General features: G+C 41.1%; 1 protein-coding gene across 2 annotated transcripts in view; it reads right to left on the reverse strand.

Annotated features, from left to right (window-relative positions):
• The window catches only part of cbfb (core-binding factor subunit beta), a 99,887-nt gene extending 86,540 nt beyond the window's left edge, over nucleotides 1–13,347 (reverse strand). For both annotated transcript variants that reach the window (XM_063067402.1, XM_063067403.1), the window contains exons 1-3: nucleotides 12,991–13,347; nucleotides 12,576–12,662; nucleotides 9,672–9,788 (exon numbers count right to left, since the gene is read on the reverse strand). In XM_063067402.1, coding sequence (XP_062923472.1) covers nucleotides 9,672–9,788; nucleotides 12,576–12,662; nucleotides 12,991–13,068 — 282 coding nt within the window. In that variant the 5' untranslated portion in view covers nucleotides 13,069–13,347. The remainder of the gene's footprint in view (nucleotides 1–9,671; nucleotides 9,789–12,575; nucleotides 12,663–12,990) is intronic.
• Nucleotides 13,348–14,202: the final 855 nt, after the last annotated feature.

A 14,202-nucleotide genomic window follows, 5' to 3' on the forward strand; every position in this document is an offset into this window, starting at 1 on the left:
AAGCATGGTAAAGCAGTTAACAGTTACACAAATGGACACCACTGATGCTAGTTAGAACCTGTTCAGCAACAGTTTCCTGTCCCAACTAAACAGCAGAATGTCCCAAATAAACAAAGGGAATCCCAGCAATTTGTCCACTGTACATAGTGGCACGCAAAAGTTTGGGTACCCCGGTCAAAATTTCTGTTACTGTGAATAGTTAAGTGAGTAGAAGATGAACTGATCTCCAAAAGTCCAAGTTAAAGATGAAACATTCTTTTCAACATTTTAAGGAAGATTAGTGTATTATTTTTGTTTTGTACAATTCTAGAGTGAAAAAAAGGAAAGGAGCACCATGCAGAAGTTTGGGCACCCCAAGAGATTTGAGCTCTCAGATAACTTTTACCAAGGTCTCAGACCTTAATTAGCTTGTTAGGGCTATGGCTTGTTCAGTTATCGTTAGGAAAGACCAGGTTATGCAAATTTCAAAGCTTTATAAATACCCTGACTCCTCAAACCTTGTCCCAACAATCAGTAGCCATGGGCTCCTCTAAGCAGCTGCCTAGCACTCTGAAATTAAAATAACTGATGCCCACAAAGCAGGAGAAGGTTATAAGAAGATTGCAAAGCATTTTCAGGTAGCCCTTTCCTCAGATCATAATGTAATTAAGAAATAGCAGTTAACAGGAAGGGTGGAGGTCAAGTTGAGGTCTGGAAGACCAAGAAAACTTTCCAAGAGAACTGCTCATATGATTGTTAGAAAGGCAAATCAAAACCCCCGTTTGACTGCAAAAGACCTTCAGGAAGATTTAGCAGACTCTGGAGTGTAGCGACACCTACACAAATATGACCTTCATGGAAGAGTCATCAGAAGAAAACCTTTCCTGCGTCCTCACCACAAAATTCAGCGTCAGAAGTTTGCAAAGGAACGTCTAAACAAGCCTGATGCATTTTGGAAACAAGTCCTGGGGACTGATGAAGTTAAAATAGAACTTTTTGGCCGCAATGAGCAGAGGTATGTTTGGAGAAAAAAGGATGCAGAATTTCATGAAAAGGACACCTCCCTAACTGTTAAGCACGGGGGTGGATCGATCATGCTTTGGGCTTGTGTTGCAGCCAGTGGCACAGGGAACATTTCACTGGTAGAGGGAAGAATGAATTCAATTAAGTACCAGCAAATTCTGGAGGCAAACATCACACCGTCTGTAAAAAAGATGAAGATAATGATCCTAAAGACACCTCAAGATCCACAATGGACTACCTCAAGAGGCGCAAGTTGAAGGTTTTGCCATGGCCCTCACAGTCCGCCGACCTAAACATCATTGAAAATCTGTGGATAGACCTCAAAAGAGCAGTGCATGCAAGACAGCCCAAGAATCTCTCAGAACTGGAAACCTTTTGCAAGGAGGAATGGGCGAGAATCCCCCAAACAAGAATTGAAAGACTCTTAGCTGGCTGCAGAAAGCATTTACAAGCTGTGATACTTGCCAAAGTGGGTGTTACTAAGTACTGACCATGCAGGGTGCCCAAACTTTTGCTTCAGGCCCTTTTCCTTTTTTGTTATTTTGAAACTGTAAAAGATGGAAATAAAAAAGTAATCTTGCTTAAAATATTAAAGAAATGTGTCATCTTTAACTTTATACCTTTTGGAAATCAGGTCATCTTTAACTCACTTAGTTATTCACAGTAACAGAAATTTTAACCAGGGGTGCCCAAACTTTTGCATGCCACTGTATACATAAATTAAAAAAGTTATGCAAGAAGAGAGAAAATATATAGTGGAGTACTACACATGGTTCATCGTCCATTCAGAAATCTGATGGTGGAGGGGAAGAAGCAATTCCCAAAACATTGAGAGTCTTCAGGCTCCCGTACTTCCTCCTTGAGTAGCAATGAGAAGGGGGCATGCCCTGCATGATGGAACTCCTTAATGATGGATGCCATCTTTTTGAGGCATTGCCTTCTGAAGATGTCCTCTATGGGGAGGGTAGTGCCCATGGAGGTGGCTGAGTTTGCGACTTTCTGAAGTTTTGGAGTGTGTTCCCTGTTTCCCCTTCCTGAACTCCACAATCAATTCCTTGGTCTTACTGATGCTGAGTGCAGGTTGTTGCTGCAACACCATTCAACCAGCTGATCTCTCTTGCTCCTTTACATCTCCTTGTCACCATCTGAAATTCTGCTAACAATTTTGGGGCACCAAATTTATAGATGGCATTAGAGCTGTGCACAGGCACAGTGTCATGGTTGTAGAGAGTAGAGCAATAGATTAACCACACACCTTTGACGTGTGCCAGTGTTGATTGTCAGGGAGATGTTATTTCCAATCCGCTCTGACTGTGGTCTCCCACTGAGGAAGTCGAGAATCCAGCTGCAGAGGGACATACAGAGGCCATTTTCAAAGGGCAATTGCTCTTCAGATTTGCCTCCATTACCATCTCCTCCCCATCCCCCATCAAATAAGTCTCCTTAAACCTTCCGGTTGAATGTTCAAAATAAAGTTTCTCCTAGCCTGCCTGAAGCAATATCTAATCTAGATGAGGAAAATGCAACCAGATTTTAAAAGGAGTTGCAAAGTAAACAGCAATTCAGTTGGGGTAGGGGGAGAAGCTGCCAAAGATTAATAAGCAGATAACACCATGATATTTGCTTTCCCAAATTAACCTGGTATTAAATATGTTGTATTGTCTTTGAAAACATACTCAGTCTTCCTAATCCAGAAGCCTCAGATGAACCAAATTTGCATCTGCTGAGGGCTAAATCTGTTGTATTCAATACTGACAATCCAGGATGCAACAAGTAGCCCAGCTACAACCTTACGGAAAGGCCATTGTGAAGCAAAAAGGCAATTTCCTGTGAAGCTAGAAACAATGAAATGCACAACAGTTGTGGCAGTAATTGCATGGTTTGTGGATGGTATTAATCTGGTATTTCTTTAGGATCCTGGTGATCCTTCCAGAACCATGGAAATATAGGGGAGACACGCAGTAGCAAGGGTACCTCCTTGTTTAAAAACGCAAACATGAGGAAATCTGCAGATACTGGAAATTCAAGCAACACCCAAAATGTTGGTGGAACACAGCAGGCCGGGCAGCATCTATAGGGAGAAGTACAGTCGACGTTTCGGGTCGAGACCCTTCATCAGGACTAACGGAAAAAAAAGAGATAGTAAGAGATTTGAAAGTGGGAGGGGGAGGGTGAGACCGGAAATGATAGAATACAGAAAGGGGAGGGATGATGCTAAGAACTGGAAATTGATTGGCAAAAGGGATACAAGGCTAGAGAAGGGGAAGTATCATAGGACGGAAGGCCTTGGAAGAAAATTAAGGGGGAGGGGACCACCAGAGGAAGATGGAGAACAGGCAAGGAGTTATTGTAAGAGAGAAGAAAAAAAATAAAATAAAAATATGGATGGGGTAAGAAGGGGAGGAGGGGCATTAACAGAAGTTAGAGAAATTAATGTTCATGCCATCAGGTTGGAGGCCACCCAGACGGAATACAAGGTGTTATTCCTCCAACCTGAGTGTTGCTTCATCTCGACAGTAGAGGCGGCCATGGATTGACATATTGGAATGGGAGTGGGACGTGGAATTAAAATGTGTGGCCACTGGGAGATCCTGCTTCCTCTGGTGGACAGGGCATAGGTGTTCAGCGAAGCAGTCTCCCAATCTGCGTCGGATCTCGCCAATATATAGAAGGCCACATCGGGAGCACCGGACGCAGTATATCACACCAGCAGACTCACAGGTGAAGTGTCGACTCACCTGGAAGGACTGTCTGGGGCCCTGAACAGTGGTGAGGAAGGAAGTGCAAGGGCAGGTGTAGCACTTGTTCCGCTTACAAGGATAAGTGTCAGGAGGGAGATCAGTGGGATGAGTGGACAAGGAAGTCACATAGGGAGTAATACCTGCGGAAAGCAGAAAGTTTGGGGGGGGGGGGGAGATCTCCTATCATTTCGAGTCTCACCCTCCCAAATCTCTTACTATCTCTTTTTTCCATTAGTCCTGATGAAGGATCTCAATCCGAAACGTCAACTGTACTTCTTCCTATAGATGCTGCCCAGCCTGCTGCGTTCCACCAGCATTTTGTGTTGCATGCCATTTGAACTGCTTTTTTTAACATAAGTGCATACAACAGATGCTATCTAAAAAACAGTTCACTCCAAAAATAGTGTAGTAAAATTTGCACGCATCTGACACTACCTAGAAACCGTTCAGCAAGAATGTCCTGTCCCAATTAAGCAGCATAGTGTCCCAGATAAACAAAGGGGATCCCAGCTATATTCTCGATTAGTTTTTGTTCTTTAAGAGTTGTCCCAAATAAGTGGCTGTCACAATTAACCATTGCCCCAATTAACCAGAATCAACTGTATATTCAATAAATGCTTCGTGCAGATGCCAGATGAACCCAAAAGAAACATACAATAAAACCCAATGGGCACTGCCACAGTTAATGGCAAATAAAATCAAAGGTGAAGCAACACTCAGCAGGCCAGACAGCATCTTTGTAAAAGAATATAGTCAACATTTTGGGACTGCCGAAGGGTCTAGATCCAAAATGTTGACTGCCCCCTTTTCCATAGATGTTACCTAGCCTGCTGAATTCCTCCAGCATTTTGTGTGTGTTGTTTAGATTTCCAGCATCTGCAGATTTTCTCATTTGTGAAACCAAAGATAAAGTCATCTGGGACTTGAAAGACACCCTATTTTTTTCCCATTTTTTTTAAAGAAAGGGAATACGCAATCACTTACCCTGCAGGAAACATGGTAGACAACTTACACAGAACTTTCACTGTGACATTGAATGGAGAGAAGATGATACTAAAAATTTCTAAGTTTGAAACACAGAAGTTCTGTGAAGAATGGTATTAATGCCAAGGCACACAGATCTGTTATAGAACACAAGAATATTACAAATAGAAGCATCATGACCTTTCACTTACAGCACTGATTTTCATCACTAAGCCATTTCCCAAATTCTTTCACACACAAAATGCTTTAACATCCAAACATTTTTAAGCAACTGAACCACCACAGCCATCATGTTAGCCAACCTTTGTAATTCCTATCATCTGGATTAAGAAATATTACTCATTTGTCCTGAATGGCTTTTGGTTTAAGGCATCTTAGTCAGGGGAAACCTCATCTGTGAAAATACACCATCCAGACTTGCAATTTCCCAAAAGACAACTTGCACTCATATTCCACCAAAAACTCCCACCCCAGTATTCAAATTGGTGAACCTTTGTTCACTTCCTCAACCTCAAGAATATCCTTTTTTTGGGAAAATTAGCACATGTGCATAATTAAGCAGAACTTTTATTAAATAATCATATGTTACAGCAATAATCCCTAAAGTCACAAATGGTCACTGCAAGAACATTTGAAGATAAATGCATCATATAATAATTATTTTCCTATTCTTTCATTGGTGTTTGTGAAAAATCAAACTGAAAAAGCTTAAATCAAAACGTTATCAACAACTAGGTCAGCTCCACAAACGTTGCAAATGTATGGCAACCCCAGATATTACCACAGCCCTGTACATCTTCACTCCACTCACCTCTACAATTTAAAGCTGGATTTCTAACTTTACTACTTGAAGTCCTCAATCTAAAACATCTTTGCCTGTTTTTCCACAGTTTCTGCTTCAAGCTGTTGAACAAGTCTTAAGCTTTGCTTCAGGTGAAGCAAATGCATAACCTGCCAAACATGCATGCAAAGCTTAGCTATCTCACAGCAAGACACCTCAAGGTAATAGTCACTTTATACTTCAACTTTATTCCAATGACTGAGCAGTGGATCCTTTTCTCTGGCAATATTTCAGTTTCAGTCTTCTCTGGTAAGAGTCTCCAAGTGCTCTATATAAAAATATTCAGGAAAGCCTTCGATCAAATCTTTGTACAATACTCAGTACATGCAAATGCATTTGCAGAGGCACCACCTTGACAGTATTTTTTTTGACAGAAAGATAGCTTTGATTGCCAGCATAACTGTGTCCAATTACAATCCAGAAGAATGAATTTTTGATTAAGCAGGAAGCTCATAATAGGAAGGAGAATGGTTAAATTTTTTTAAATTCCCAATTCTGTAATACAAAGCTCATCAGAAACTAAGCCACTTTCCTGGAAATCACTATTTGCAGAAACTTGCCACACATGAATATTGTTTTAATTATAAATACTTTTCATTTCGTCTTGGGCAAAGCTGCAAATTTAAGTTATTGTTATCCACCTTAATTTGCACAACACATCCACTAATGTTTAAGATGTTGCGCACTCAGAGATGCTCTTCTGCACACCATGGTTATTTGAGATACCGTTGCTTTCCTGTCAGCTTGAACCAGTCTGGCCATACTCTAACCCCTCTCATTAACAAGACATTTTCACCAACAGAGCAGCAGCTCACTGGGTTCCTTTTGGTTTTTTTTGCATGATTCTCTGGAAACTGAACCTCTTGACTGTGTCTGCATGCTCTTATGCAATGTGTTGCTGCCACACAATTGGCTGATTAAATATATGCATTAATGTATGGGTACAATATACCTAATAAAGTAGCCACTGTGAATAGATTCATACATGTGCAATTAAGTATTAAGACTTCCAACAATATGGTGTATAAACATACAATTGTTGTCAGCTGCTGTTATTTATAATACTCAGCATCAATATCCTAATATTGCATTTACATCAGTATAATGGGCCACCAAATAAACAACTATATCAGACTGCAAAAAAAATGTACAGAATACACAAGTCTTGTTTCTGATTACTTAACAATTAATCTCACTTTAAACACCAGAATGTTGACTTTCACTCTATGAAACCAAATACTTAGCTCCAATTTCTATATGTCTTATTCATAGCTTTATATCAAAATACTGTACATACAAATCTACTCATTCTATTACTATTAGCCATCTCTCCTTCAACCTCAATATGTATAAATGCATCACAGAAACCATCCTATCCAGTTGCATTATGGCTTGGCATGGCAAGGCAACTCTTCTGCCTGGGACAAGAAACCGCAGAGCATTGTAGACACAGATCAACATTTCATGGAAAGCAGACTCCCTTCAATGAACCCCGGCTACACTTTTCACGGCCTCAGTAAAGCAACCAACATAATTAAAGACCTCTCCCACCCCCAAGCACATAACACCAGGATCTAGAACATCTCTTATCCTGCTGTTAAATTATTGAATGACCCCTTAGTGCAGTGAATATGTACTTTTGACCCCTCAGTTGACCTTGATATGTCCTTGCACCTTCCTATCTATCTGCACTCTCTGTACTGTACTTTATAATGCACTAATATTGTTTTCCCTGCACTGTGATATGTGGATGACATACAAAAGTTTTTCTACTGTACATGTTAGTAGTAACACCACCACCACTTCTTTCAACTTGTTCATCTTGCAAGCATAATCAAAGACCTCTCTTTCCACAATTGACCTTCATCAATTTTCTTAGTTACCTCCCAAAGACAAAGTAAATCAGATTTGAGTGATAGAAATTCCCTTGCATAAAACTTAGCTGACTCTTCTTAACCAGTCCCCACCTTTCCAAGTGAATATATTTCTTGCCCCTTAGAATTTGTTTCCCAATAATTTCCCTACTTTAATACAAGGCTGCAGTTTCCTGTCTTATCCCTATTGCCCTTTCTGTCTAAGGGAACACTGTTAGCTATCCTCCCATCTTCTGGTATCTCTTCTGTGATGACTGAAGATTCCCATTAAATCTCCCCACCCCCATCCTAAACCTAAACTCTCTAGTTCATAGATTTCCCTAACCCTGGGGAGAAACACTTGCATGCATTCATCCTATCTATTCCCCTCATAACAGCTTGTTCTCCAAATTGTACTGCCCCGGCTTGCATGTCCAGACAGCTGGATCCAACATCCATGACTAACCCTGACCAAAGGAAGCCTCGATTTCCCTCATGATTTCATGCCCCTCTACAAGATCACTTCTCAATCTCCTATGTTCCAATGAATAAAGTCACAGTCTGCTCAACCTTTTTTCATGCATCAGTCCCTCACATACCACCAGCATTGCTGTAAATCTCCTCTGCACTCTTTCTAGCTTAATGGCATCTTTTCCACAGCACGGCAACCCAAAATGAACACAACCTGGGTGGTGTCCAACCTAATGGGATGAATATTGATTTCTCCTTCTGGTTTAAAAAAATTCCCTCTGCTCACCTTTCTTTTATTCCCCACACTGGCCCCTTACCTCTTTTCATCTGCCTATCACCTCCCTCTGGGGCCACTCCTCCTTCCCTCTCTCATGTCCTCTCAGATTCTTTCCTCTCCAGGCTTTCACTTTTCCCAACCATATGGCTTCACGTATCACTTTCTAGCTATCCTCTTCCCCCTCTAACTTTTTGTTCTGACATCTTCCCCCCTTCCTTTCCAGTCCTGAAGAAAGGTCTCCACCCAAAATATCAAATGTTCATTCATTTCCATGGATGCTGCCTGACCTGCTAAGCCCCCCAGCATTTTGTGCGAGTTGCAGGAAATACAAAAGCCTCAAAGCACGTACCACCTGGTTCAAATAGCTTCTATCCTGCAGTTATTCTATTGAATGGTCCGCTAGTACGATAAAAATGGGCTGTTGACCATGCACTTTATTGTCTACCTGCACAGCACTTTCTGTACTGTAACACTACCCTACATTTTGTATTGCTTTACCTTGCACTACCCAAATGTGCATTTATGAATTAATCTTATGGGTCATGTGCAAGAACAGTTCTTCCACTGTACATCTGGCAATAATAAATCCATTTACCAATTACTAATTTACAATATGGTTTCAATACAATCTACTTTAGGGATCAATTTTAACTGGAATTTATATTATATCATAATATCTTTAGGTCACACAATAGACATAATATTCATTCCTAGAATTACCTTAAAATGAAATTTAAAAACTGGCAAAATGTAGGACAAAAACAAGCATCTGGAATACCTACTGACCATATTCTATTCCATTTCCAAGTTTCAAGTTTGTCAACTTAATGGAAAAAAAAGCGTTCTTTCAGTATCTGACTCTTAGTCAGGTCAGCTCAGTCAGATCAAAGGTACAAAATTTTGTATTCTCCTAAATAGGCATAGAATCATATTACCTTTATTTTTCCTTTTGTAGTATGACTTGAATTTACCCAAGTAAGAAATTATGATTTTTCTCCTGAGAATACTTTGGCAAAAATTGGTTTAATACCCCCTCAATCTACAGCAATTCCATTATTTATCCAATTGCAGCAAGGCAATAGCCTCCAATTGTTTCTCCATCCAAGTCTAGGTATCTAGCTCTGGATCTACCAAAAACCTATCCTCCCCCCACCATTCCAGACACACACAGATTCTGAGACAATAGCTTTCACCTCCAGTGTCAAAGATCAAACTCAATACTTGTCTGAATATCTCCATTGTGCAATCTGTCACAATGCTTGCCTGACGTTCAACAATGATTAAATATTGTGAAGATTAAAGACAGTGCCTTCATACCTGCCTGAAGCTAGCTACTTACCAAACGTCTAGTCAGATTATTCAGCTTTACTGCCGATCCACAAATGAGGTTCTGACTATATATCCACATTGTTAATATGGTGAAAAGGTCTATTAGAACAAGTGCAGTGTAAAACATCCCATTCAGCTTTTCATAGTCTATGACTCAAGCACCAAGTTCTTACCTTGCCTGGATCACGTTCAAAGTCCACGTATTCTCTTGTGGGTGTTTGCCGCTGCTCTCCATGCCAATTTGCCGGAAAAAACTGCAGAGATAGATTAGTTCCAGTCGCCACAAAAGCCTTTCAGAAAAATCAATACAAAATATATCAGAGGAAAGGATTTAAAATAAATTATGCATTTTTTGTACATCAGTGCTGTGTTCCAAGGTTAGCGTCATACAGGCAGAACCGTATATTCTAAACTCTAGAATTGCATAAAATATGGACTCAATCAATTCTTATCAAGTGTACAGTTACAAGCATCCAATTCTGCTACAACATAGACCACAAATGGTCGATACTATAAGATATGCCATTAGTCAACGTCCCAGCCATCAATCAACGTATTGTCACTTCTCAAAACAATTGTGCACTTTCAAAATTGGAAGATGCAGTAATTCTTCTTTCTCTTGACATAAACAAAATAACTGAATTATGTAGCATCACTTTATTATTAAAACAGATTAGTTATGTTTTTCATTTAAAAATATTTAGATATAGATGAAATTTCTCGTGCTTTGAGCAATGCAAACGTCATGTTGACCTACTTTATTTATAGTAACTATCAGTCGCATCCTTAGGGGGCCTATGAGTGTGTTGGGGTGGGGGAAGGGGTGCAAGGCATTTAGCAGACAGAGGCAAAAGGAAAAAGCAGACAGATTAGTCAAAAAGCAAATATGCTTATCACCCAAGTGAAAGAAACTAATCTCCTGACAAGAACACACACATCCAATGTTTACTTCCAGACCCCAAGACAATTCTGCTCAATTGTGTACACAGTACACAAACTAATGCACTAAAATGGCACGAATCCAAAATAAGTTAAAATAAGTGTAGAAAATATATATTAAAAAAAGTTCCCAAACCAGCAAGTCATTAATCTAACACAGTAAAACAAACTGACGAACAGAATCACAAGCACTGAGTAGATGCCTGCCTTTTCTTTCAAAAAAGGTAGATTTTCCAAATATGCCCAGTCAGCAGTATGAGATTACCAATCAGAAGGAGAGTTTGAGATTTCAGCCTTGAAAGACAGAGACAATGGACCATTTGCACACCTAACAACTGGATCCAAAGTAGTTCTGATATTGAATGGTCATATTGTTGGATAATGAAGTGTAGTTTAGATGAACCAAAGGCTAAATTTTAAATAAATACCTAAAAAATCTTCAGTGGCTCCTGTTTTAATCATACAGGTGGAGCATAGATCAAACCATGCTGGTTGAACAAAAAGTCCAAGATGAACTTTATTACACGCACATCAAAACATATAGAGAATGTGTTGAGGATGTGCTGGGCCAGCCTACAAATCTCACCATGTTTCCAGTGCCAGCACAGTGTGCCCACAACTTATTAAATCATACATCTTTGGGATGTGGGTGGAAGCCCATGCAGTCATAAGGACAACATATAAACTCTACAGGCAGCAGTGGGAATTGAACCCTGATCTTGCAGTTGGTGCTGTAAAGCATTACACTAACCACTACGCTACTCTGCCACCCGTTATGACAGTTCCAAGTTTCTCAGCCACACTTCAATCACAGAGAATATACCAGAATTCAAACTTGATCCAACTTTGAGATTCAAGTATTGTTACCCACATTACGTAAAAACGCAAAGGAAGGAATTAGAAACAAGTATGTAGCAACACTTGGCAGGAGAAACACCTGAAGAGTTCATACACAAATGGACAGGACAACCGAGGCACCTTCCACATATAGCATGTTATCACTCATTGTGAAAGCTCAAAGCTAATGAGAGAAAACTGTCACCCACATTCCCATGTGGAAATTTAGAACCGTTAAAGTGAAAACATATCAATATAAAATGTTACTAACTGTAAAAAAGACAATTGTGTGAAATGAGTACATTATGCCTTGATTTTTATAAGAAAACTAATCCTTGCAATACTGATGCACTTCCCAGTGGATTATTAAAGGGCATAACTGATATCAAGCTCTCTCATCAAGATTAGGTATAATCCATAAATTTACATTTAAAGTACAATGTTATAAACAAAATGGCACTGGACTCACAAACATTCCTTCTGATATAAACATATATAGATATATTACCTGGATAAAGTAAACCCAGGCATAACCTTCTACCCTCAAAGACCTTTTAAATTAATCTGCTGAAACACATCTCATGTGAAAACCTGCTTGAACAAGTCCTTGAAAAACATATGGAAAACAAATTGATGTATAGATCCATAGCTATTAACTAACAGCGATGAAGCAGAGCACAAGGGTCTATATCTTGAGCAAAGGAAGTAACTTAAAAAATGATAGTCTATCCAATTATTTTTCTGCTTGAGGGAAGCAAACATTCCCAGGAGAACGTGAAAAAATCTGGCAGCTTCCAAAGCAAGGAAAAAAACAATTCCTTTTATATGTTCATAGTTACATTCTACAAATCAATTTATTTAGCTTAATTCATTGGAAAACACGAACTATATTTTATTGTAGACATGCCCTTTATACTCTACGCGTTCTAAAAACTAACTCACTCATAGATACTTAAGATAATCTAAAGCGTTCTTTTATTCATCTTTCCAAGAAAAAAAACAATAAGCAATATTGCTGCAAATAGCAAACGGGAATGGTAGGGTGGGATCAAGTATTAAACTTCGACAATCGTTCTAGCACGCTTTTCGGTGGAAGGGATTCCACACGAAGTGTTAATCTGGGTTTTTGCGTTTGCATGCTGATTGAAAACAGAAACGTTAGTGGCGTTTACTATTTCAGCGTGCAGGAAGGAGCACTTAGATCCAGCAGTTTAGCTTGTTCATTCAAAGCAGTTTGGGTCCGCTGCCGGCGTCGAGGACCGAATATCGAGAAGGAAGTGAGGAATATCCTGGGTACTTACGATCTCAGACCTGCCGTCCCTGCAGGCATTTTGAAACCGCATCTGTCTCTCGTCGTGCGGCCGATCGCGGAAACCCGTGTACTTAATCTGTTAGAAAGAAAGTCAAACTCTCACTGAAGCAAAAAATGAGTGAGCGAGCACCCAACCAACCCCACCCCTCCCCCCAACAACAGAAGAGAAAGTCAGGACATCAGGAGAAGTCTAAATTTCTAAGTTAGAGGAAGCCCCCCCCCACCACCCCCCAGTCCCAGGACACGAGGGTGAGGGTGAGTAACTCTCGGTCCATTTTACCCAACTTCCAGGAGATGACCAGCTCCTCTGACGCAACAGCCGGTGGATCGGCTCCAGCTGATCACCATGTGTGCGCCTGCCTGCCGGCCGCGCTCCTCCATCCAGCTCCCCCCTCCGCTCTCACCTCACATTCCCGGCTGAGTTTGCGGAAGAACTCCTCGTTCTCGAACTTGCTCCTCTGATCGGGGACGACCCGCGGCATCTCTCCCGAGTCTCCGCCTGTCCGTCTCCGGCGGGCTGGGTGTGGATGTGGGTGTCTGCACTCGCACTGCCCTCCCCGGGTCGCGCCGCCTCGCGCTCACTGTCTGGCTCTCTAACGGACTCCCGCCGCTCACGCGCTCACTTCCTCCTGCCTCGCGGCGCCTCTCCAACACACCGCCCCCTCCCTTCTCGAGCTCCCACTTCCTCCGCGAGTAATTCAACTTCTCTCACACTGCACCATTCACAAGGGCCGGCACGCAGGCGCACTTGCCTTCCTATTTAAACCGGGCTCCAGCGGGCTTCTTTATAGTGCGCAAGCGCACTGTTCCTGCCTCCACAGCGCCCTTTAGGCGGGCTTCTGCACGGCACGCATGCGCACTGTTCTCCCTTTCGAGTCGTGTTCGCTCCCGCTGTTGGCGGTTCTGCTGAGGTCCGCACATACAGATTATTTTAAAAACAGACTTTCTAACATACTACAGGTGCAAGAAATCTGTGAGCTAATATTGTGGTTTCCCGAAGAGCTACAGCACAATGAAGGAAATCGATCAGGTTAGGACTGGAGCCTCCATGTGCTAAACAAAAACAGCTTCCGCTGCTGCACCCATAACTCCAATTTACATGATTCGTACAGCCTGAAATTTTCCTATTTGTTTGGCAGCGTGTAGTTTTCTTTCTGGCTTGACAACTTCAAAAGAACACTGCACATCAAGGAAGTTCCCTTTGCCAGGCTCACGTTGCCCAAACCCTCCGGGTTATTTTCGTTTTTCTTCTAAACTAAGCTTAACGCTATTAGTAATACAAAATTACAGTAGTGTGAAACTTAGCTTACATCCGATGTCAAGTCTGGATAGTGCATTAAACCAAAATCTTCAAGGTGTAATACTCCAATTTAAAAATAAGCACACTAAATTTTAGGATCAGGGCATTATTGAAAAGGCCAGCTTTAATTTATCTCAGACTAACTGACTTACTAACTCAAAGTGTTGCAAACTAATCCCTCTAACATGAAATCTAACAGGAGGCGGATCAACTGGCCTGCAGCTAACATGACTTCACTGAGGAAGCAGTTTGATGAAGATGTTAACCAAATTCTGGAGGCAGCGGCGAAGGGAGGGGTTGATAGGAAGCTGCAAGC

Source organism: Mobula hypostoma, chromosome 14, assembly GCF_963921235.1.
Source record: "Mobula hypostoma chromosome 14, sMobHyp1.1, whole genome shotgun sequence".
NCBI classification, from domain to species: Eukaryota; Metazoa; Chordata; class Chondrichthyes; order Myliobatiformes; family Myliobatidae; genus Mobula; species Mobula hypostoma.